General features: G+C 46.6%; 1 protein-coding gene across 2 annotated transcripts in view; it reads right to left on the reverse strand.

Annotated features, from left to right (window-relative positions):
* Nucleotides 1-22,339, reverse strand: part of Rok (Rho associated coiled-coil containing protein kinase) — a 57,986-nt gene that overhangs the window by 7,984 nt on the left and 27,663 nt on the right. The window contains exons 7-19 of one of the 2 annotated variants that reach the window (XM_084578877.1): nucleotides 21,458-21,741; nucleotides 19,790-19,881; nucleotides 19,115-19,320; nucleotides 13,745-13,827; nucleotides 11,800-11,917; nucleotides 10,174-10,296; nucleotides 8,417-8,650; nucleotides 7,371-7,757; nucleotides 5,844-6,076; nucleotides 4,664-4,733; nucleotides 4,147-4,334; nucleotides 2,473-2,824; nucleotides 1,375-1,779 (exon numbers count right to left, since the gene is read on the reverse strand). In XM_084578877.1, the coding sequence (XP_084435003.1) occupies nucleotides 1,375-1,779; nucleotides 2,473-2,824; nucleotides 4,147-4,334; nucleotides 4,664-4,733; nucleotides 5,844-6,076; nucleotides 7,371-7,757; nucleotides 8,417-8,650; nucleotides 10,174-10,296; nucleotides 11,800-11,917; nucleotides 13,745-13,827; nucleotides 19,115-19,320; nucleotides 19,790-19,881; nucleotides 21,458-21,741 (2,775 nt within the window). Of the gene's footprint in view, nucleotides 1-1,374; nucleotides 1,780-2,472; nucleotides 2,825-4,146; nucleotides 4,335-4,663; nucleotides 4,734-5,843; nucleotides 6,077-7,370; nucleotides 7,758-8,416; nucleotides 8,651-10,173; nucleotides 10,297-11,799; nucleotides 11,918-13,744; nucleotides 13,840-19,114; nucleotides 19,321-19,789; nucleotides 19,882-21,457; nucleotides 21,742-22,339 lie in introns of both variants that reach the window. The other variant, XM_084578876.1, reaches the window with a different exon arrangement.

Here is a 22,339-nt window from a genome sequence, read left to right on the forward strand (position 1 = left end):
CTTGTTATTTCCTTTTCATGGTCCGGATCTGCGGTTACTACCTGTCCTAAGTAGACATATTCTCCTACTACTTCCAGTGCTTCGCTACCTAATGTAAACTGCCGTTCCTTCCCGAGGCTGTTGAACATTACCTTAGTCTTCTGCATATTGATTTTCAAGCCTACCTTTCTACTTTTCCTGTCTAGGTCATCAATCATTATTTGCAGTTCATCCGCCAAGTTGCTTAGCAAGGCAATGTCATCAGCAAATCGCAGATTACTGAGGTATTCATCTACCCTTATCCCTAACTGCTCCCATTCCAAGTCTCTGAATACTTCCTCTAAGCAAGCTGTGAATAGCACTGGGGAGATTGTGTCTCCTTGCCTAACACCTTTCTTTCTGAAAATTTTGTTACTTTCTTTATGCAGAACTATGGTTGCTGTGCAGCCACTATGTATACATCTTCCAGCACTTTCACGTACGGCTCGTCTACCCTCTGATTTCGCAATGCCTGCATCACCGCCGAGGTTTCAACCGAGTCAAATGCTTTTTCGTAATCAATGAATGCTACGTATAAGGGCTGGTTATATTCCGAGCATTTTTCTGTCACCTGATTGATGGTATGGATATGATTGATAGTAGAGTACCGTTTCCTTGATCCTTTGCTTGATTGCAGAGAAAGGTTGTCCTGATTCTATTAGCGATTACCTTAGTAAATACTTTATACGTAACAGACAGTAAGCAGATTGGTCTAATTTTTAAGGTCCTTAGAGTCCCCTTTCTTATGAATGAGGATAATGTTTGCATTCTTCCATGGTTCCGGTACCGTCGATGACACCAGGCACTGCGTATACAGGTTGGCCAGTTTTTCTAGCACGATATCCCCCCAGTCCTTCAGCAAATCTGTAGTTATCTGATCCTCTCCAGCTGATTTCCCCCTTTTCATAGTTTCTAATGCTTTCTTGACCTCGTCCTTCGTCACTGGCGGAACGTCTGACTGTTTTTCCCTACCGCCAATCTCATTACGGTCCTGACTACTTTGGCTACTGCAGAGATCTGTATAGAACTCCTCGGCTACTTTGACTATCTTGTCCATATTCGTGATGACGTTGCCCGCCTTGTCCCTTATCGCATACATCTGGTTTTTGCAACATAACAGTACTACCTACAAAAAGAACACAAGTGGCAAAGTTTGTAATTTTTTAAGCTAGTTTGTTATAGTAAATTGATTTTTCTGAAGTTCGTAAATTTTTCGGACTGTTCTATTATATGGACCCTTCTCAGGGTACCGATGAGTGCGAAATATACGCCAGCAATTGTGTTAATTTCCTCCCTACATATCTGATAAAAAATTGACACCCGTTATGAAGGGTTGAGACCGTGCCGTTCACCCACCTGAAAAATGCGGGGAATGTCCTTGGCGTCGGCCCGTATGACGTCCCCTTGGGTGACCGACCGCACGTGGAACAACTTGCTCAGATCAAGGACCAGTGCGGGGTCTGCGTTGGCCCGGTCAGCTTCACAGTTGTAGAAGAGGATCTTGCGCGAGCTCACTACCACATACTGCCGCCGCCAGCCGTGGCGCCGGATGTTCTGCTTCTGCGGCACCGACAGCCAGCCTTCCAGCCGCTGGAGGTCCCCGTCCCGACCACCACCTGAGTTCGCGGTGGGTGTCAGCGCATCCGGGGAGGTCAGGGCGGCTGCGGATGCCACTCTCCGCAGAAGCTCCATCTCCGAGTCCTTGGAGTCGAGCTCCATCTGGAGCTTGGTGCGAGCCTGGCTTTCCTCGTGGGCCGTTGCCTGGACAAGAAAAGTTGAACGGAGTCATTCAACTTGGTGCAGTGTGTCTTGCCATCTATCCAGACACATTACGTTATCCTGTTACTCATGACATGTAGCCGAGTACTACAATCCTATACGCTGACACAAGCTTGGCATAATGTAAACACCTCACACGCTTTGCCCCTGCAATGTGGTGGAAGAGATATTGCTAAAGAGTTAAACATATAGGCTGCAGTGTTGAGCTTCTGACTCAAGCTCCATGTCACAACTAGCAAAAGACGCAGCAAAAACATGAACCTGGATAAATTTAGCATGCTGAAGTCTTGTGTATAGCCAGATTCGCATGCCTCCGAGTTAGTAACTGATCGTCGAAACCAGTCATGTGGCCTTCACGGCACTTGTCCACGAGCAGCATAGTCTCCTGCTGCCAATGCTAGTTGAATTTCCCATCTGACATACCTCAGCCAAACAAAATATGGAACAGACACACGTCACCTCGGCTGCAGCTTGAGAAGCTCGTTTTGTAGGCAGTGTTCCAATCCTTGATTCTTAACGACGATACGAACGAATTGTGGGTTGCCTATATAGCATTGTAAAACTGCAATGGACACAAAACTTCAAAACAGAAAAAGAAGATCACAGGGCAGGTAGCAAAGAGCCACTCTGAGCGTTGCCAGTCAACTGAAACAGCGCAGAAAAGCAGTCACTGACCTGCAGCTCGGCGAGCTCCTTCTGCAGGCGGCTGGCCATTTGGGAGTACTTTTCGCGTTCCAGGGTGAGCTCCTGCTGCAGCTTGCGCACTTCACGGTCGCGCCGTCGCAGGTCCCCAGCTGCCCGTTTCTTGCCGCTGCCCGCAAAGTCCTTGCGATTCATGATCTCAGCCAGCTTGTTGACCGCCTGTAGCTTGAGCATGCGCTCCTGGGCGAGCTGCTTCTGCAGCTGCTCGTGGCGTGCCTGCTCAGCTTGGCGCTCCTGGCGCTCCTGGGCCAGGGCCGCCTCGTGCACGGACCGCTCGGTGCTCAGCTGCTTCTGTAGCTGCTCCAGCTCCAGCTCACGGACAGCCCTGTGTCAGTGACAAGTGAACGTCCCACATCAACAATGCACATCCTTTTCCAACGTTTCTGGCTTTGCCCAGCAATTGCAAAGCCCGATTGCAGCACAGATGGCTGAAATAAATCCCTACCAGACCCTGATGTCTGAACCACATAGAGCATTTTTGCATATATTGTTCGCCTAAAAAGATGAGTGCTTACCTCGCGTCCTTTCATTGCTCCACAGTTCAGTTGCTTCCATGATACTGTTTCTCTCAAAGACTTCAGTGCAGTTCTCTACTCTCGCTAGAACAAGTACTCTGAATTGCTTCTCCATCCAATACACTGCATTTAAGCTCTGTGGCCCATCACTTCTGAGCGCATTTCATCCATTGTTAGGAAGTACATGGTGAAGTTTACGAGAGTTGCTCTCAGCGAAATTTGAATCAACATGGCTATTAGCACAGTTGGAAACCTTCAGAAGAAAGAGAGTTCACCTCTGGATCTGGCATGAGTGTACCGTATAAACAAAACTATAGGTAAAGATTTTTTCTCAAAAAAAGAAAAAAAAAAAAGAAGCAAGCTAAAGTCACCCCTTGTCTTTATAGCGGTCTTTAGCAGAATTTGAGGCACAGTCTGGAAACAAGTGGCATGTCTGCTCGTGAACGGACAGCCAAAACCATATTGACATCCTGCAGTTGCTAGAATTTTTTTTTTCCGTCCCAAGCACATTTATCTTTGTGTGCACTCTTTCGTTCGGCCTATGAGAGTATAGAATGCTTCCTTAGCAATGAATAACGGCATGTGGAGGCAGTTTAAAGTGGCTTTCCGGAAAAAGTGATGTTCGCCGAAGCGAACGGCAACATGGCCACTCTCTCGGCAACAGTTTGAAGGTCCGGCTTTTCAGAAAAGAGCGTGCGGTGCTGTGGACAAGATCAGCTGTTCACATGCAACCTTTCAAGAAATGCTGCGTAAGCAACACGCTTGATGGAATCAGATGACACACTCTGGGAGGTGGCGAGCAGCAAAGAGTCGTCTTCCGACGATGCTGCTGTAAGTTTGGAGCGAGATCATAGCCCCGGTGATGTAGGGACACAGCTGAGGTTGTAAATGTATGCGCTTCTCCACCTCTTTTTCTTGCTTTATTTTTCTTTTCTTTTTCACTTCACGGTAAGGGGGTCGACCTATATTCCCACTCGACCTATAATACAGTTTATACGGTACCACAGACTGGGTCTAGTCATGGGCTAGATGTATCCTTTATTACATGGTAACTAACTTCATGATTGACCATAACATCCATGAGTGCCAGGTTATCCACAATGCAACTTGATCAAAGCAAGGTCTACCGCACCTGTCCTTCTCCAGTCCAGCCGCAGTGTCCTCGAGGACTGAACGATGGAGCTCAAGTGAGTCAGCACGCACGGTGGCCATCTCAAGCTCGCGGCTCAGCACCTGGCGGCGCTCTTCCAACTCTTGCACCGTTCGGCTGCGCTCGTCCAGCTCTTCCTTCAGCTCGTGGGCCTGAGTCTTGTACAGTGTCTGCAAAGCACAGAGTAAGCGGAACATCAGCCACAGTCACTTGAAAATTTGCAACACTACACCGCAAGTCCCAGCAGAAGCAAAACAAGACTGATCTTAACTATTCACTTTGGTAATAGTACTTCATGCAGTGAGTAATAAAGATTCCTTCCTTTCTGTGTTGTCATTATTTTGTTTATACCACTGTTCGGCCCCCGTATCCAAATGTCCACCTCTAAAAATTTTCTGAGCAGAACCATGCTATACCACCACACGAGTTCATGCAGTAAACCTTCCCTAGACGTGCGGGAAGAGGTGGGGGCACAGTGGGGATGTGAACAGTGACTTGCCGAGAAGTACTGTTCAGCCTCAAGCTGGTCCTGGAGCTCCTTCATTTGCAGATCATCCACGTTCTTTGCCCTGGAAAAGGAACAGGTGACAGGCATGCATGGTAAGAAAAAAAGTGTTGTGTTGAATACCACATTCTTGACTGCAAAGCATGCACTGTCTTAGTCAAAAGTAAATCAGGCTGCAAGGTTTATTACTCTCTCATATAGCAGAGTGTATAAGTCACCTCAAAAGGCAAAAAAGGCTCTCCTATAATAGGCTTAGCACAAGTGCTCTCGTTACCATACAGGGCACTTACTGTTTGAAAGGCGTCATCAAAGTGCTACATTGCACGGCCAAGAAGTAAATCAAGTTTAATTTTGGCAAAAAATGGTACATATCATGCAAACCATTGGCAAATCAATTTGTATTGTTAGAAATATAAACACTGTTGGTTTAAATTGGAAACCTTGAAGGGTAATCTGCCCTATGTGCTATTTAATGCAGTCGGGTGTTCCTTTGTCTTGCTTCTATTCTACACCTTTCAATTATGCTTCATTTATTGAATGTCTCGCACAGGTTTTCTGAAGTTATGATCTATGTTTCCAAATATGTAGATTTTCCCGTTATCTAGAGGAGCTCAGATCTGCAGTGGTCAGATGGGCTGCTACTGAAACCCACATATTAAAAAATTAAGGGAAGCACACTCCCCTTCTAAGAGTGTGACACAATAGCGTAGGATATCAGCTCACATAAAAAGCCCCGCTTTAGTCAAGCTGTAGTCACATTGGCCTAGAGGTAACGTTAATACAAGGGTTCTGGCAGGCTCATTCTGATATCACCCTCCCATATGAAAGGAGAGTTGGCAGCTCCTGGCAAACTTAACATCAGGAAACCTAAGTCCAGTCTGTGCGTGGCTATGTCAGCTGCTAGCCACTGCCCGCCAGTGCCATGGTCGTGATTTTTCACTCACAACGCTGGCGCCAGGGGCCGATGCCGAATTTTCGGTGCATGGGTTCTTGAACGCTATCGTGTTAATACAACAGCATCACTAAATGGCTGCATGAAAACTAACCATTCCGTCTCTTCCCCTCGAGCTGCTCACAAAAGGGCTAAGATACCCTTTGCACTTCACAGAATAGTACAAAGTGGTCCGGCTCATTGCCTGCGGTATAAACGCCCCCACCAGCGGCCACCACTTACGCGCGCATCCGTGCCAGTTCCTCCTGGGCGGCCTGCTGGGCCTGGCGTGCCTCAGCCAGGGCGGCCTGTGCCTGGCGGTCGCGCTGTGCCAGCCGCGCCACCTCCTGCGCCTGCTGGGCTGCCTGCTGGCTCAGCTGCACCCGCCGACGGGCTTCCTCATCCAGCTGGGCCTGCAGGGCTTGCGCCTTCTCCACCTCCTGGCGGTGCTCCCCTTGAAGCCGCTGCAGCTGAGTCTACACATCAGCCGCCACAGAGAGCGTCAGCCACAAGCAGATATAGAGTGAAGCCCATTAAACATACATCGTAAGGACCGACAAACATTTAGAGGTTAAGAGAGTTTCAATGAGTGAAAACCAGCCAAAGAAGGAACTGCACAAGTGAAGAGAGAGCACATGATGACGGAGCACAGGGCAGTGGAGCACAGGGGAGTGAAACACAGGGGAGTGAAACTCAGGGGAGTGAAACTCAGGGGAGCGAAACTCAGGGGAGCGAAACTCAGGGGAGTGAAACTCAGGGGAGTGAAACTCAGGGGAGTGAAACTCAGGGGAGTGAAACTCAGGGGAGTGAAACACAGGGGAGTGAAACACAGGAGTGCAGCACAGGGGAGTGAAAAACAGAAGTGGAGCACAGGGGAGTGAGACACAGGGGAGCGGAGCATAGGGAAACAGCTACAGTCTTGCGCTCTTCTCGTTTCTCGCCTTTTTTCACCCACCCAAAAATGCAGCGCCGACTCGCCCACAATGCACAACCTTACTACAAATCAAGGTTCTGAATAAGAGAATTGGGCTATCAGCGCACTGCAAAACTTTAAGTCGAAATTTTCTAGCTTTACTTTGCAACGCAAGCTCCACCCCACAAACAACAAAAGATGCGTGAAGTAAGACGACAAAAGGCCATGAAAGGAGTTGTGTGTAGCAGCACACGGCTTGAATTTGGATCAGGTGGTTGCATTGATAATGCTATGGGAGCAATCTGTGCTGCCGCCCTTAGGCTAAGACACAGGAGCTAACTGCAAGGTAAAGATGTTGAAAAACACTGCACAAGCAGCTGGCTTATGACAATTCTTTTACATTTTCAAAGGCAGAATTTCTCAAACATTTGAATTGCAACTCAAGAACCTTTCAAGATAATTAGTAACAAAGCTCTGCTACTTAGGAGTTTACAGTGCGCCATGAAAATCTTTATAGATTTTTAATTACACTTTGAGATGACAGTTTGCATTAACTGTTTCCTGTATGTGTGCCTAATGAGATAAATGGAACACTGTCAATTTTACTGTAGTTCTGAGCACACGAAAGTCATTGCCTTTTTTTGTCACCGTCATTTGGTAGCTCCAATCGCCACCTCAATCAATGGTTCAATTTAAAATATGAAAGGCAGATTCCTCAGGGCTTTTCATGAATAGCAGCTGTCTCCTAGCACAAACCTTTCGACCTTCAGCAGACCCCAATATTACAAAAAAAAAAAAAAGCTGGCGCGTTGCAGCTGCATGAGTTTCTTATTGTCGGCGCTGGGGGACCCCCTCACCTGGAGCTGCCGGTAGTCGACGTTGAGCATGGACATCTGCCGCTCGCGGTCCTGCACTGTGGCCTCCGCTTGCTGGCGTGCCTGTCGCTCAGCAGCCAGTTGGGCTGCCAAGGCCTCGGCACTGTTCTCGTCGTCCGCGCCCCCCCGCGGCCGCTTCTCAGGACAGGTGGCCTGCTGGTTGGAGCCCCGGTCGAGCCGGTTCTGGGTGTTGCGCAGCTCCAGCTCCAGCACAGCACGCTGCTTCTCCTGCTCGAGGACCCGCGCTGACAGCCGGTGGGCTTCCTCCAGGGCGTGAGCCTCACGCTCCCGCAACCGCTCCAGCTCCAGCTGGAGGGCCTGCCTCCGGCTTTCCAGCTCTTGGACACGTGACGACCATGTGGATTTTTCCTGCCAAGTCATCATGAATGGGACAAAAAACAAACAGTCAGAGTCACGAGTATGCCCAATGTGTGGCGCAAGTGAGAATAAGTGGAAATGTTGAGAATGGCAGTGATGTTATCCAATGGTGCCGGGGCATTTTATGAACCTTGAAAGCCAAAACTGCACCACAATTGACGAAATGACAGCATGTTTACAGAGAGAGCCAGATTTGATAGCCACAAGCATACACAGAGTGAGTGCAGCCAATAGTGCAGTTTGAAATTCACTACATTGAAAAAAGAAGCTCTTCCAATACAATGCTACTGCTGCATGCATTTTAATGATTCCACAGCTTATGGCTCATTTGCCTAATGCTTCACTTTTTTGCTTAGAACACTGTTCATACATTGGCACCATTAGAATATTTTTAAACCAAGTGTGACAATAATAAGTGGGGCAGGATGAGCACTACTGAATAAGTTAAGCTCCCAGAAGCCCTTTTCTTGACCAGCCACTGACATCAGGTCTAGAGGTGCCTCTACGTGTTCCATGCATAAAATAGTCATTCATTTGCTGTATTCATTTTAATCAGCACCGGAATATAATGGCGCTCCACAAAGTTTACTGAAACAGAATTATCTATATGAGGCAACAAGCAGCAAAGGTGACTCAGAAGGGAGACCCACCTGTTCAAGCTGTATCTGCAGGTTAGACAGGTCACGCTCTTGGGAGCCCATCTGTCCCCGCAAGGCACCCACGGTCTCCTGCAGTTCCTGGAAGGCACCCTCCCGTGTTGCTGCACTCAAGGCAAGCTCTGCATTGGCCTTCTTCAGCTTCAGAGTTGCATCCGCTTCCTGCTTCAGCTTGTCATTCAGCTCCCACAGCTGCTTCTCCAGGGCCGACGCTTTGTCCGATGCCGCCTGCCACAGAAAAGTCGGCCACAATGATAGTACTGGCATGAACTGCCTGAGGAGACCAGTAGAGTTGAGTCTGCCAAGACATGGCAAGTGCACGTCAATGAACAAAACAACAGAAAAAACCATATCCAGAGAAGATAGTTTGGTTTGGTTTATGGGGTTTAATGTCCCAAAGTGACTCCAGCTATGAGAGGCGCCATAGTGGAGGGCTCCGGAAATTTCGACCACCTGGGGTTTTTTAACGTGCACTGACATCACACAGCACATGCGTCCAGAGAACACGAGCAGAATACCATATGCAAGACAAGTACTGAGACTGTTAAAAAAAGAAGTTACAGCTAGATTTGCATGGTTTAATCAAAAATTTTCCAGTGTATAAGACGAGATTCTTTTTGACAAAAGCTTTGGTAGTGCGTCCGTTCTATACAACGGTGCGATGCATCTTATGCGCGTTTTTTTTTTTTTTTCCCGTTTTGCAAAATGTTCATAGGCGAACGAACTCTATCGTGAAACGGTAACGGCAGCGATGCCTGCGATTGCAATGTTTACAGTAGTTATAGTGTTCTAGAATTGTTCAGCTGTCTCACTGGCAGAATGCCATTATGTGGCATGCTTCTTGCCCTTTTCACATTGCCAAGACAAGCTAGATCAAACCAACTCTCTTTTCTAGTTACGATTTACAACATTATTTGGTGGCTATTGCATGTGTTTCTCCTTCTTGCATGTGCTTTGCCACGTGCGTTAAAGCGCCCGTGCGCAGCGACAATCAGTACAATGATTATGAGCGCAAAGAGGATGCCTGAGCGCTGTCACGAGAAATCGGCGACCGCGTACCAAGATGAAGACTTTCAAGGCTTTGTGTAATAATAAAGTTCCTGTTCTCACTGAACAAGAGTTTTTTCGTGCATAAATGTCACCTCTTTTTTTTTTTTTTTCTATCATTCGCACGCCCACGTAGCAAATTTTCTTTCAGGCACATAGCACGTGATGGTCGAGCAAGTATATATAGTCAAGTCCTATTACCGTAGCCTGAACAAACTGAGATGCGTCTTATATACCAACTTTTTTGTTGAAAGCCTTTAAATATGAGGAGTGCATCTTATAAACCGGAAAATATGGTAGGTGTGTTAGCCCTGCTTCACCAGGTTAAGCTAAACCGGACGTACCCACTTCACTCACAAGGACACTCAGACAAGAGACACGGTTTGACGGACTCCATCACCCCTTTTATCCCACGCGCGAGGTGTGAGGTGCCACGTCCGATGCAGCTCTATCTCCTCTGCACTTAAGGTCGCGAAGAGAGGGTTGGACAGGCAAGCAAACATCAGCAAAATTCAGGACTGGGGGTCTTAAAGCTAGCACTGTCAAGATCGCTCGTTCACACACACACACACACACACACACACACACACACACACACACACACACACACACACACACACACACACACACACACACACACACACACACACACACACACACACACACACACACACGCACACACACACACGCACGCACACACGTACCTGAGAAGCTGAGGCCAGCTGAGACCGCGACTGCTGCTCACACTCCAGCTTAGCCCAGAGCTCCTGCAGCTTGAGCTCTGCCTTGCGCCTGTGTTCGCACTCTGTCTCATATTTTCGTTGGCTCTGTCAACAAAGGAGAGTCGTCAATGTGCAAGTGAACACACAGAACGTAGTTGAAAGTGAAACATCAGTTTAACTTATTACAAACCATCGTTTCTTCTTTATAAGACAGGGATGAAATCCCATACCAGCTGAAGTAACAATTTTACAGCCATTGCTGTGAAGGAGAGTTGCTCTCAAATAAATGGCATTGATCTCATTTTTGCAGTACCCACGCCATACAAGCTTTGCGACTGAAAATCAAACTGCATCTTAAATTAAATGAGATCATTCTATTTATAACATACTGGTGACGGGACTAGACATCTATAAGAGGCAGTGGCTAGTCTCAAGGTATCGTTTGTTGCAGCTTTGACGTAAAGCAGGTTATGCCTGGTAACAATGCCTAACAAGTGGTGTGATGCCGGCATGCCACTGCAAGCAGCATGTCATAAACATGGGTGCGATGCATCCTTGCTTCTAGGTCACAGACAACCTATCAATTAACATTTTTTTTTTACATTAGACTACCAATATATACAACTATTTTGCAATCACATTTGAATTTGATATATCCTTGTTCAACCCTATCATCGAAAAAGCACTCTGCTTTTTGCTTATTTATACCCTGAAAGCTCCTACTTTTACTTTCTTCCAAATGAAAAAAATTACCGAGTAAAAAAACAATGCAGAAGGAGCCAGCACAGTTTTCTTTGCTAGAACAGATGCACAAGAAACGTACCAGGCATTTGCATTTCCTTGCAACCTAAACATGCCATTTTATGTCCCCACTGCTCTTGTTAGTTGTAGAACAAACATACTATCAACAGTTACACAATAACAGAGAGACCACAGTCTAAGAATGTAACACTGGCTCCTTTCCGAACAGAGTTGAAGCCATCCCTAACACCAATTCTTTCACTTTGCACCTCTGACTTTGGTCAAACTCGCATTAAACGCAACTGCTAGCAAGTGACGTTACTCACTAAGTATCATCACTGACATCATGAGCTGTGACGAGCAATGATTAAGGGATGAAAGAATGAAATGGCACAAGAATTCCCACAGAATACAGCTCCTGTTCTTTGACGGTGACTTCCAGCCACGGGAACTCTGACGCATTGTAGTGCATTGGACATCAAATTTATGATTAAAGTGAGCGCCTAGAGCAAAAAGCTTGTGATGCGTGATCACAAACATAAACTTCCATGTTGCTATATTTGTTTACATTTAGAATAGTACTTCCTCCAGTAGCTGCATGCCATTATCCCTTCGCTAAGTGCAAGCCACTGACAACTGTGCAACTTCTTTGAATGCCTGCTGCAACATTTCATGATGTTGTATCTGTACAAATCCATAAAGTATAAGAAACAAACTTAACTATGTAGAGTACTACAGCCGGTATATTAGAGCGTGCTTATAGCAACGGTTTACTCCACTGGTGTGCCCTTTACTGGTGGAAAAAGGTAGGAGGAAGTACGCTTACAAGTAATACAAAACAAAATAAGACAGGGAAAGAAGCCTTACTTCCTTGGCCTCATGCGAGAGCAGCGTGATCTTCTTGTTCAGCTCCCGGTTGTCGGAGGCCATCAGGGTCACCTGTTCGTTTTGTGCCGACACAGCCTCCAGCTGCTTCAGGGTGTGCCTGCACCACCAATCAAGCCATGTCGATTCGAACCCACTAACTTCTCACGGGAAGTGAATACAGAAAGTCGCAGCTATCGCCGCAACTTATCGACCCGCAAGCAGACTGCAACCCAACCCTGCGTTACGCATTATGTGCGGTCATCTCCGTCAACTTCCGTCTGTGTGCAAAAACTACCGTACATCCCACTTGGTTTAAATATGGTAAAACCCTACCACTTTTTTGCACACGATAGCGTCGTAGGCCCGGCAGAAAAGACAGTGCTGGCATTATAACCAAAAAAACCACGAACGAGGCCTGGGCAGGTGGAAGTTAGCCGGTGACATGGCCGGGCCCGGACTGGTAGCCAGGTCATGTGAAGTCACGAGACCTGATGACATGGCCAAGATGGCAGGTGAAATCAACATGGCTCCTCGTTTGCAATGGCCGAGTTGGAAGGGATTGAAACCCACCAGAACTCTTAGATCCGACGCTACTACTAGGCCAAGCAGCTATATTCGTACAGCTCAGTTCAAGTGAGGCTCTATATGAATGCGGGCTGATGTTTCACATAATGTGGCGGGACTGGTGATGAGCATGTGCGAGACAATACAAGCATACATTAAGCCACAAAATAAGTGATTGAGTGAGGGCAAGTAGGTGAATGAAGAAGCAGGTGGGAGCTATTAACGCTACCATCATTCAGCATAGGTTAAGTATCGCTCCCAATCTTTTAGCCTTCGGGACCGTCAATGCGGTTCGAAAAATGACAAGTAAAACCTCTACAAGAGGAGGCTTTAATTCTTTCTTTTTTTTTAATCCTTGAAGACCTCCCATGGCTTTTGAAAGATGTCAAGCAAGGCCTCTATGAGAGGGGTTCTGATTCCTTCTAGCTTTGGAGACCCTCCTACCCCATGGCTTTTGAAAGGTGGAGGGCAAAACCTTTACAGCACGGGCTCTCAAATCTTTTTAGCGCTGGGGACCATCAGCAGTTTTCAATTGGTGTTGACGGTCCCTCTTGTGTGTAACATGGATGAAAATAAAAGCACACAGAACCAAAGCGCCTTAAAGAATGGCCAAATGTAATTAATGGCAGGCTACCATAGCAAAAACAGTCTGCTATAAGCAATTACAACTTTATTACGGCTTGGTTTATGGACATTCTAAAGCAACTCAGGCCATGAGAGATGCCGTAGTGGAGTGCTCCGAAAATTTTGACCTCCAGGCATTCTAAACGTGCACTGACATCACACAGCACATGGGCACCTTGCTTTTTGACTCCACCGAAAAGCGTCGGCGTCGGCCGGGATTCGACCCTGCATCCTTTGGTACAGCAGTCGAGTGCCCTAAACACTGCACTACCATGGCGGGGTAGTTTCGTTACAGGTCCCTGGGAACCACAGAAAGTGCTTCCAGGAAACCGACCCAGTATAACCCAGTTAGCACAGCTACGACTAGTGATCGTGGCGTCAGCCAAAAGTGCGTTACACACCACTTACTCTGTTCATGCAACCTGATGAGGTGCAAGACAGTGTTCACAGCGTGCAGTACACAATGCCATTCAGCCGGAAAAGTTGCATCGTCCTATCCCACTTCGGCCTATTCCACGCTAACCTAACCTAACTGGATTGTCTTGAACAGAACACCACGCACATAAGCAATGAAAGCTCTGTTTAACGTCACTGCTTCTGCCTAAACTGCTACTTTGTGATGCAGCTGTGATGCTTTCCACTAGTGAGGAGCTCCAGTCAAAAGCAAAACCTGGCAGGGTACACTGTCTACAGAAACTCGAACTCGCAAAAGAAGCAGCAAAGGGCCGCAAGCCTGTAGAAGCTGTTAGCAACTCACCTGTACTTCTGCTCGGCTTCCTCTTTGGCCTCGCGCAAACATGCAATCTCCTCCTGCAGGACATCAGGGGATGGGCCATTCCCCTGCACAGCAAGCTGCACGAAGGCAGTAGAGAAGAGAATGGAAGAAAACGTGACCTGATATGTGGGTGAGCAATTTTACCTCACAAACAGTGGTTCTCAAACCGGTGTCTTGGGACAATTCGAGCAACTTTTTATTTATAGTTCAGGCCCTGCAAAACCCATGCTCCTCTGTGAAGCTGCTTACTTTTTCATTGTCGGGTGACCGGGATCAGGGTAGCTGTGCGTGCTTATTTCAAGTTCTGTCTGTTACAAAAGTTTACAATCCAGCATGTTGTTTGAACGAACAGCACCGCAGACTTTTGCAGCAGACGCTACACTACACACACAATCACAGTTCTTCAGTGACACTCACACTCTTTAACCAGCCTGGAAGTTTGGCCTTATTTTTCAGATGCAGTAGCATGGAGCACGAGTGAAGCGGCAGAGCGATCCGACAGAGTATTGCTCAATTTTCTGGAATGGGCACAATTTTTTTTTTATTACAATTAGCAACAACACCTACCTCTTCTTTAATTTTCTTCCTTTCTGTTATATAGTATACTACTACCTATGGCCCCTAAGATTTTTGCACCCACTTTCGCTGGCCCTCAAATCATCCTCTCAACACATTCACAGCTCGAAACCTCTGTCATGGAGAATCGCTCTGAACACAGTGACCTAAAGCCATTCCCACTTAACTGCCACTGATGGTCAGGTCTGCCATCCTAAAACTATTCTCGTCAATTCAGTAGATGGACCAAATGCCCTAATTTAAGCATTTGGTCCTAACCAGGCAGCAGTCACGAGATCAAAGCCCAGATCCGCAAAGCTTCCCTTCAACTACAGTAGCCTGAGAATGCTGTGTACAGGGTTCTCCTTGCAAACTATAAAGAACTTCTCAGGTGGATGTTAACTGCACCTGTTTCTCCTTCAAAGAAGCTAGACAGGCTGCAGCTAAGTGCATCTTTTTTACTTTTGTGTGCGACTACTCACTAAAGAACCAGCTCAAAACTAGCAAACTATAGAAGCGAAGCATGAGCCAAAATAAGCAACTAATCTCCTGCATTCATTGCAGCCATTTTCAGGTGCCAGTAAATGCATTATATGTAACATTAAAAAAGTAGCGTAAACATTAGCAAAAAAGAAAGAAAGCAGCAGCATTAAAAATAAGTCCCCAAACAAGACGAACTCACTAGGCATCATGTAACAAGTTGAGCGTCAGATTGAGCTATGCAGCCACAATTTCATTAGACATCTTTAAAAGACCGTGTTGCGTGCTGCCGTCTGCGTTACTGGAGTTGCGGGACCCCTCCCACCGGCAGCGCACACGCGCTTCATTGGTCCCAACACGTGGCAGCTAGCCTTGAGGCCGCCAGATGGCGCTACTTGCCTGTCAGTTTAGCGCATGTTCATCGCGTAGGGACCAATCGGTGTGGGAGCCCTGCCGGTGGGAGGGACCTTGCAAATGCAGTAACGCAGACAGCAGCACGCAACATGGTCTGCTAAAGGTGTCGATTACAGTAGAATCTCGGTGATACGAAATTCAATGGGAGACGAAAATTTTCGTATCACCCGAAATTTCGTATCACCAAAAAATGAGCAAAATCCGTTTTCAAGCCTTCCAACAGGTATGAAATATTTATTTTCGTTGAAAGAAATCGCGTATATCCTTCTGCACCTTCTTTTCCGCGAGATCTGATAACAGAGAGTTTTGAAAACTGAAAAATTGGGCTGCTGTCTTCTCCAGCACAGGCTCGGAGGTCACGGCACGCCGCAGAACATCGATGGCGTGCATCGTTTCTGCTGCCGTTGGCGGTGGGTCATCAACGCTTTGGTCGTCGTCATCTTCGTCACTGCATGGAATTCCAGGCTGTGATGACGCTTCCTCCGCAATATCTTCAACTGTGCGGAGACCACAGGTGGCGAGGTCGTCGTCCGCGGTGACGAAATCGTCGATGCAACAGTCGACGTCAAGTTGATTCCAGACATCGATGGGAATCGGGTCTGGCACTTGCGAGGCAGTAGCCACAGCGGATTTGAAAACCCCACACTTCTCGAAACAATTGGCGATGGTCGTAGGAACGACGCGATCCCAGGCAATTGCAAGAAAATGCACAGCGTCCAGAAGAGTGATCTGGAGATTCGCGTCCTTCCTTTCAATCTTTGCGAGGAGGCGGGGCATCAACAAAGCTTTGAAATGGTGCTTAACATTCCTTATAATCCCAGCATCCAGTGGTTGCAAATGACTTGTTGCGTTCGGGGGCACGAACACCACCTTAACACTCTGTAGAGTCATTTGTTTTGGATGGGCGGTGCACTAGTCCAGCAGCAAAACTATTTTTCTGTTGTGGCAAGACATCTTGCGGTCGAGGTACGTGACGAATTCCATAAACAAAGAAGACGTCATCCATGCTTTTTTGTTCGCCTTGTAGACGCAGGGCAATCGACCGGCTGCCTTAAAGCATCGGGGCTTTTGATATTTGCCAATGGCTGTCAGTGGCATCTTTTCCGATCCGTCGGTGTTGCAACAAAACAAAACTGTGATCCGCTGTTTGCTCTTTTGTCCGCCCCGGCAGGCATCGCCTTTAAAGCACAAACTTTTTTCGGGCTGGAGATTGTAAAACAGCCCTGCTTCATCTACATTAAAAACATCACGTGCCTCATATCCCGCTATGTAAGACGGCAGTGTGGTTGTCATCCAGTCTTCCAAGCGGAGGTGTCGACTTTTTTTCCTTCGCCACAAACGGTCTTGTAGGAAAGATTATGACGCACCTCGAACCAGTGAATCCATCCACCGGAGGCCTGAAAGTCATCAATTCTAAGTGTGAGTGCGATGCCCGCTGCCTTCTCACGAAGCACTTTTCCGTCGATGTTGACGCCGGCCGCCGTGACCTCTCTGAACCACGTTAGAAGAACCTCTTCCAACTTCACATGGTGGGCAGTTTTGGCTTCTTTAGAATTCATCGCGAAGTGCTGCACATTCTGCATAATTTGGTCGTGTTGACCAACGATCGTAGACAACGTTGACAGTGGCAGGCCTAGCTCCTTGGCCACGTCAGTGCGCCTTTTCTTGAGCTCTTTGTCCACCTTATTTAAAATTTCCAATTTGTCTTTAAAGGTCAGCGCCTTTCTCTTCCGTGACATTGCAGTATGATGTATCTTTTTGCGTTGCTGAGATGATCACAAACGACGTGCTATCAACGCGTTGTCAGCCTCAACAAACGAGAAAACGAAGCAACGTATTGCCGCTGCCGCGGAGACTCCGGAAAGCGGAAGAGCGTGGCCTGCGGGGCGGTGGAGAAATGTGGAGAGGGCCGCTAGGCCGTGCGCACAACACCAATAGCAGAAAGCAACAATGAGATAAATAAAAAAATGTGGGGGGAGGGGAGAGAAAGAAAGAGAGCGGGAAGAGGGGAGGGGGGGCGGCAAGATATCGCCGCCTTCCTTCGCCAACTTCGCTGCTGCTGCAGGTTGCCAAGCCGGTTTTTTCCCACTGTATTTTTTTTTCTTCTTGCGCGCGCGTGTGCGTGATCCGTGCTATCAGTGCTGCGCCGCTGCGCACGCTTTTCTCGCTGTGCGTGTGTGCGTGGGCCTCGACCGGTCGTGATACCGAAGTTCGTATCACACGTAGCGAAAAGAAAAAGTGTTCGGAACATCCGATTTTTTGCCCGCTGAACGCAATGCAATTCGGCCGGGGAATTTTATGAATTTGTATCACACTGAATTTCGTATCAGCCGAGTTCGTATCACCAAGATTCTACTGTATTATTTGTCACAAGCCAGCTAAAGCTGAACTTTTCCATTCAGTCAACAATTAAAATGCAGCGGAATAATGCAGAAACAATATGGAAGTCAATTCAGTATGCACTGAGAACAGTGTACACACCTTGTCAGTCTGGTCACAGCAGGATGGACGACAGCAGGTCAGGGGCAGAAAACGAGACAGAACAGAATTCCAGCATCAGTTCAGAATATCATTATCATATCATTAACAATGCTCATGCCGTATTGTTGGTGCTGTCATTATCGAGGTTTGCCGAGTTTGTGAAAGTCGATTTCTACCTTTATTGGCACTTTCCTTTGCTTATTACCAACATTTGCAGGATGTTATTGCCCTCCAGGTTTACTGAGTTTTCTCAGTGTTGTTCAAATGCCTAGTCATGTGGTGTTATGACCGTAAATGATGTCTTCTCACTTGCAGCTGGCAATGATGCCTCCACTCATGCGACAGTTGGCCTTTGGAGAACATTAACTTATTTTCGGACAATGAACTCGAAGCTTTGGTCTCGTTTGTTTAAAATGTCATACCTCGGTCAGTCGCCCTTCAAGCTGGACTTGTAATGGGCAAAGCTAATTTCAGCTATTAAGAAAAAGAGGCGAGGGTTTGAACCTAGTTATATGAGCGAAAGCTATGTGAAGCATGGTTTTGCACGGTTTAGCAAGGTTGTACACAGTTTGACGGCTTGAGTTAGGGCGACGTTCAAGTTTTGCCTTAAGAGTAGATGCGATAGTGCCTTTTATACCAAAATTGAAAAAATATTTTTTGCTTAATCTGTTTATGGGGAAAGGTTGGCGCAGTGTCTGCCTCGCTTTTTGGTGGACATCTACACTAGTTAGGTCAACTAATTTTGATTATATGTTTTGCTGAAGTTTTTCTAGGGGGAAAGGAAGAATCACAATCTGTCTTCCCTCAAAAGCTTTTGGACCCAGCGAGGCAAAAACTGAAGTTGCAGTCCGAGTAGTAGTGCTTACGCTCTAGAAGCTCTGCATGGTCATGAGGGACATGAAGTAACACTTTCGTATATGTACATTCATTTTTGCTTCCAGACAGCATTACCATCACACGCAGTATTAAATGAAACGGCATGTGAAACTCAAATTCATGGTGAAATTTTCAGCTAATAAGCCAGAAGTACACTCAGAAGTCAGCAAATTTGTCAAGTTCGTGGGCTGCACAAGGAAGTGTGTGTGCACGCCTTATGCAATCCAAGTCCAATAAATACAACTGATTTATTGGACTTCGAAGGGGCACTTGAGCAAGACTTCCAAGTAATAAAAATCTAAAAATGAAAAAAAAAAAAAAAAAAACCCTCTGATAACACACTGAGGTGTCCCGTGATGCTTTCCAAATAACTTAGACGATCTATTTTTCACCATTCAGAATTTGGTCACCATTTGCAGAGACTGTTGCTGTGGTAAACTGGTCCATGAATTTTGTTTGTAACTTTTCTAAATATAAGCTAGTGCCTGCGCAAACATCAATCTTATTTCAAGAACACGCTAACAAAAAAACGTGCATCATGCATACCTCGCTGTAGCCATCCACCCCATGCAGCTGAGCCGAGGACAGCAGGGAGTAGTCGCCAGAGTATGTGAAGCCCACAAAGGGTAGGTGGTTGCCAGCAAACGCCTTGGGCTCGGGAAAGTGCTCCTCGGGTGTCTCGTCTTGGTCGACATCGTCAAAGTTGCTCGTGTCATCGTCGCTGCTCAGCTCGGGCAATACAGGCGGCACAGCTGCAACAGAAGATTCGAGTCAGTTCCAGTGCATTTGAAGCGATAGCACATAGGGTTCGTTTGGCCAAAAAGCCATGGCCGCATCCAGAACTGAGAAAAACGTGCCGTAAAATCTTGAGCTGCCAACACGCAGCGGCTACCAGATCTCCATCGAGACATGAGACATTACTGCCAAGAGAGATGACGTCTCCTCATTCTAAGTTTAAAAGCAGCTTTCACAGTGCAAACTGCGCATATATGTCGACTTCTCAACACGGATGCACCCCAGAGGGCCACAGGCCCCTATCCCATCACACTATTCAAACACTTCTAAACAAAGGAATGGACTATCAATTTGGTGGTTCATATTGTATGTTTGTACACAACATGTCCACAATTACGCCATGGCCACATATTACATCCAAACTATACCGAGAGAGAGACAGAGAGAGAAAGCATGCAAGTAAAAAAGAAAAAGGGCAACCCTCACCATCACGAATGTTCTCAAATGTCCACTGGTCATTCTGAAAGAAGGGGTGTGCCTTGATCTCATCCACACCTCTCCTGCCTAGCCGATGGTTCCTGAAATAAAACAAAACGGCCAGTTATCTCCACGGCCTCGACAAGAAGCTGTCCTAGACCATGCGCAATAATGGCCATCCCTACACACATGCTGGCCAAGCAAAATGTGTTCCAACGAACCAAACAGCCAAAAAGCAGAACATCTATAGTAACACTTTCGTCCTTTTCCGGCAATGAAGTGATAGTTACTGACATAAAGACACATCGAACACGTGTGGAAAAGTCTCCACACGTCTTCATGCGTGCGGCCTTCACTAATGTTGGAACAAACAGCCCAGCAACACATTCTCTTAAGTATCGAATATTTTTTGGTCTGCAGCCTTGCTAAATAAGCAGGGGTTGCAAACATTCAATGCTCTGAATAATTTTGGAATAATATCAGCTGTTCATCTAATTCACACTGCAGTTTCAGTATCCAAACTATCAGAATCCCTTAATTAAACATTCAGAAATTACCAATTTCCGGTCTATCTAAACTGGCGGCAAAGCACTGTGATCTTTCCAAAAGGCGGTATCATAAAATTGTCGCACGAGTTAACTTGCTCCTTCAAAGTAGAAGCGACTGCCAGCTCGAGGCAAAAGGCAGTGCTCGATAGCGTGTAGTGCTAGTGAACCTCTTGTAAGCATATACTAGTATAAGCGTAAGCATGAAAGCTGCTCAGCTTGTTACGGGTAACAGAAGGGACAGAGCTGGTGCTTGCATATGCTGCTGAAGTTATTTTGCAGAGCCTGCTTTGATCATTCTCAATTTTTGTACATTAGACTATAAAAACTGCGCTTGCCCAAAGTAGAAAAAAAAAAAGGTACAATAAAGTGTCGAGCTCAAAGCCAGCCCCAGTGCAACCACACCATGTACAGTGCAAAGCAAGGGTGATGTGGTTTCATTTCTGCGGCTTCTGTGTTTTTGACTGCCTTTGTTTCCGGTTGAGGCCTATCACGAGGCTAGCAATCTGGCGAAACCAATAAGCGAAGGCTAAGTGGGCTATACGTTGCCGCAAATGCAGAATTCTGCGTGGAATTCCATAAATAACAATTTGTTCTCGCCTTCATCGAAATGCATGCACCAGCAGTTGGGTTTAAACTTGAGTACTCCGGCACAGTAGTCGGGCATCTTAACCACCACAATGGGGCAAAATAAAGTTGGTTATTACATGATTCCTGCCTCTTTGTTTAATGCCTGGAAGGCGTGACATGTACAGTGAATTGTGCTTATGACAAGTGAGAACAAAATTTGTTTGCCATAATTTTTATCATTCAAATTCACTGTGCAAGCATAAATTTTATATTCGCCCATCTCAAACAAATTTGCACTTTTTCTGGCAAGAGATTAAATTTAACTTGGCAGTACTGGAAAAATGCTCAGTTCGATGCACGCTAGTTTTCAACATTCGAATTCACTCCGAACCCAAAGTTTTGTTTCTGGACACTTCTACTTCTACTGGACACAAGGTAGTGTGAAGGTAATGAAACCTTGTGCGAAACATTACAAGTAGTTCGGAAGAAACACGAAAGTGATGAACACAAACACACAATAGAGGGTTGCAATAATCAATAAACAAGAAAGAGGATCCCAAACCTGTCGGTCAGAAAGGCGCAGATGAGGTGCCGAGCATGCGGGGAGACCTCGACATCTTCGGGAAAGGAAAGCGAGTTAGCATGGTCCATAATCTTGCCGTAGGTGCCGACGAGTGAATCAGCGTAAAAGGGCGTGTCTCCCACCAGCATCTCATACAGGACCACACCCACTGACCACCAGTCGCACTCTCGGCCGTAGCAGCCCTCTCCGCCTTGGCTCCTCAGTACCTCGGGAGAGATGTAGTCGGGTGTGCCCACTGCCGTGTCTGACCGCACCAGGCCGTCCTGAAGCACAGTGGCAACAAAGCAAAACTTGTAAATTGTAAATTGTTTTAGAAAACATGTTGCGGGGCTAGTTGGTGAAGCATGGTTTCCTAACAAGTTATTCGGCACTATATAAATGATGAAGACACAGAAAGAAATACACGAGGTGGGTGCTAACTTCAGCATCAAAATTACTTTATAGGAAAGAAAAGGCCACAATATCCCTCCCACTTCTCGGCGAACACCTGAACCATGCCCTAAGGCAAGAGAGGAAGGTGGGAATGAAAGAAGAAAGAGAGAGAGAGGTCCCGCAGTGGAGGGCCCTAGAATAATGACCACTCGGGTTCATGTGCACTGAAATCACACAGCACCACTGGGTGATGTGCATAAGAGCACAAAGAGTACAAAAGATCTGGGTACTATCATGAACCGGCACCTGAGTAAAACCTCGTTAGCTTGAAGGCGTTCGTACCATAGAAAATACTAGAACTTAGTCTTCGAATTAATTGAGCACAATAATAAAATAAGGAAGGACAGATAAAAGAGCACAATAAACAATCAAGTGCAAAGTTTTTGTGGAAATGCTTTCACTACAAACGATGTTATAAATTTTTATATG

This window comes from Amblyomma maculatum, chromosome 9 (genome assembly GCF_055883805.1).
Source record: "Amblyomma maculatum isolate TAMU_Amacu chromosome 9, ASM5588380v1, whole genome shotgun sequence".
Taxonomy (NCBI): domain Eukaryota; kingdom Metazoa; phylum Arthropoda; class Arachnida; order Ixodida; family Ixodidae; genus Amblyomma; species Amblyomma maculatum.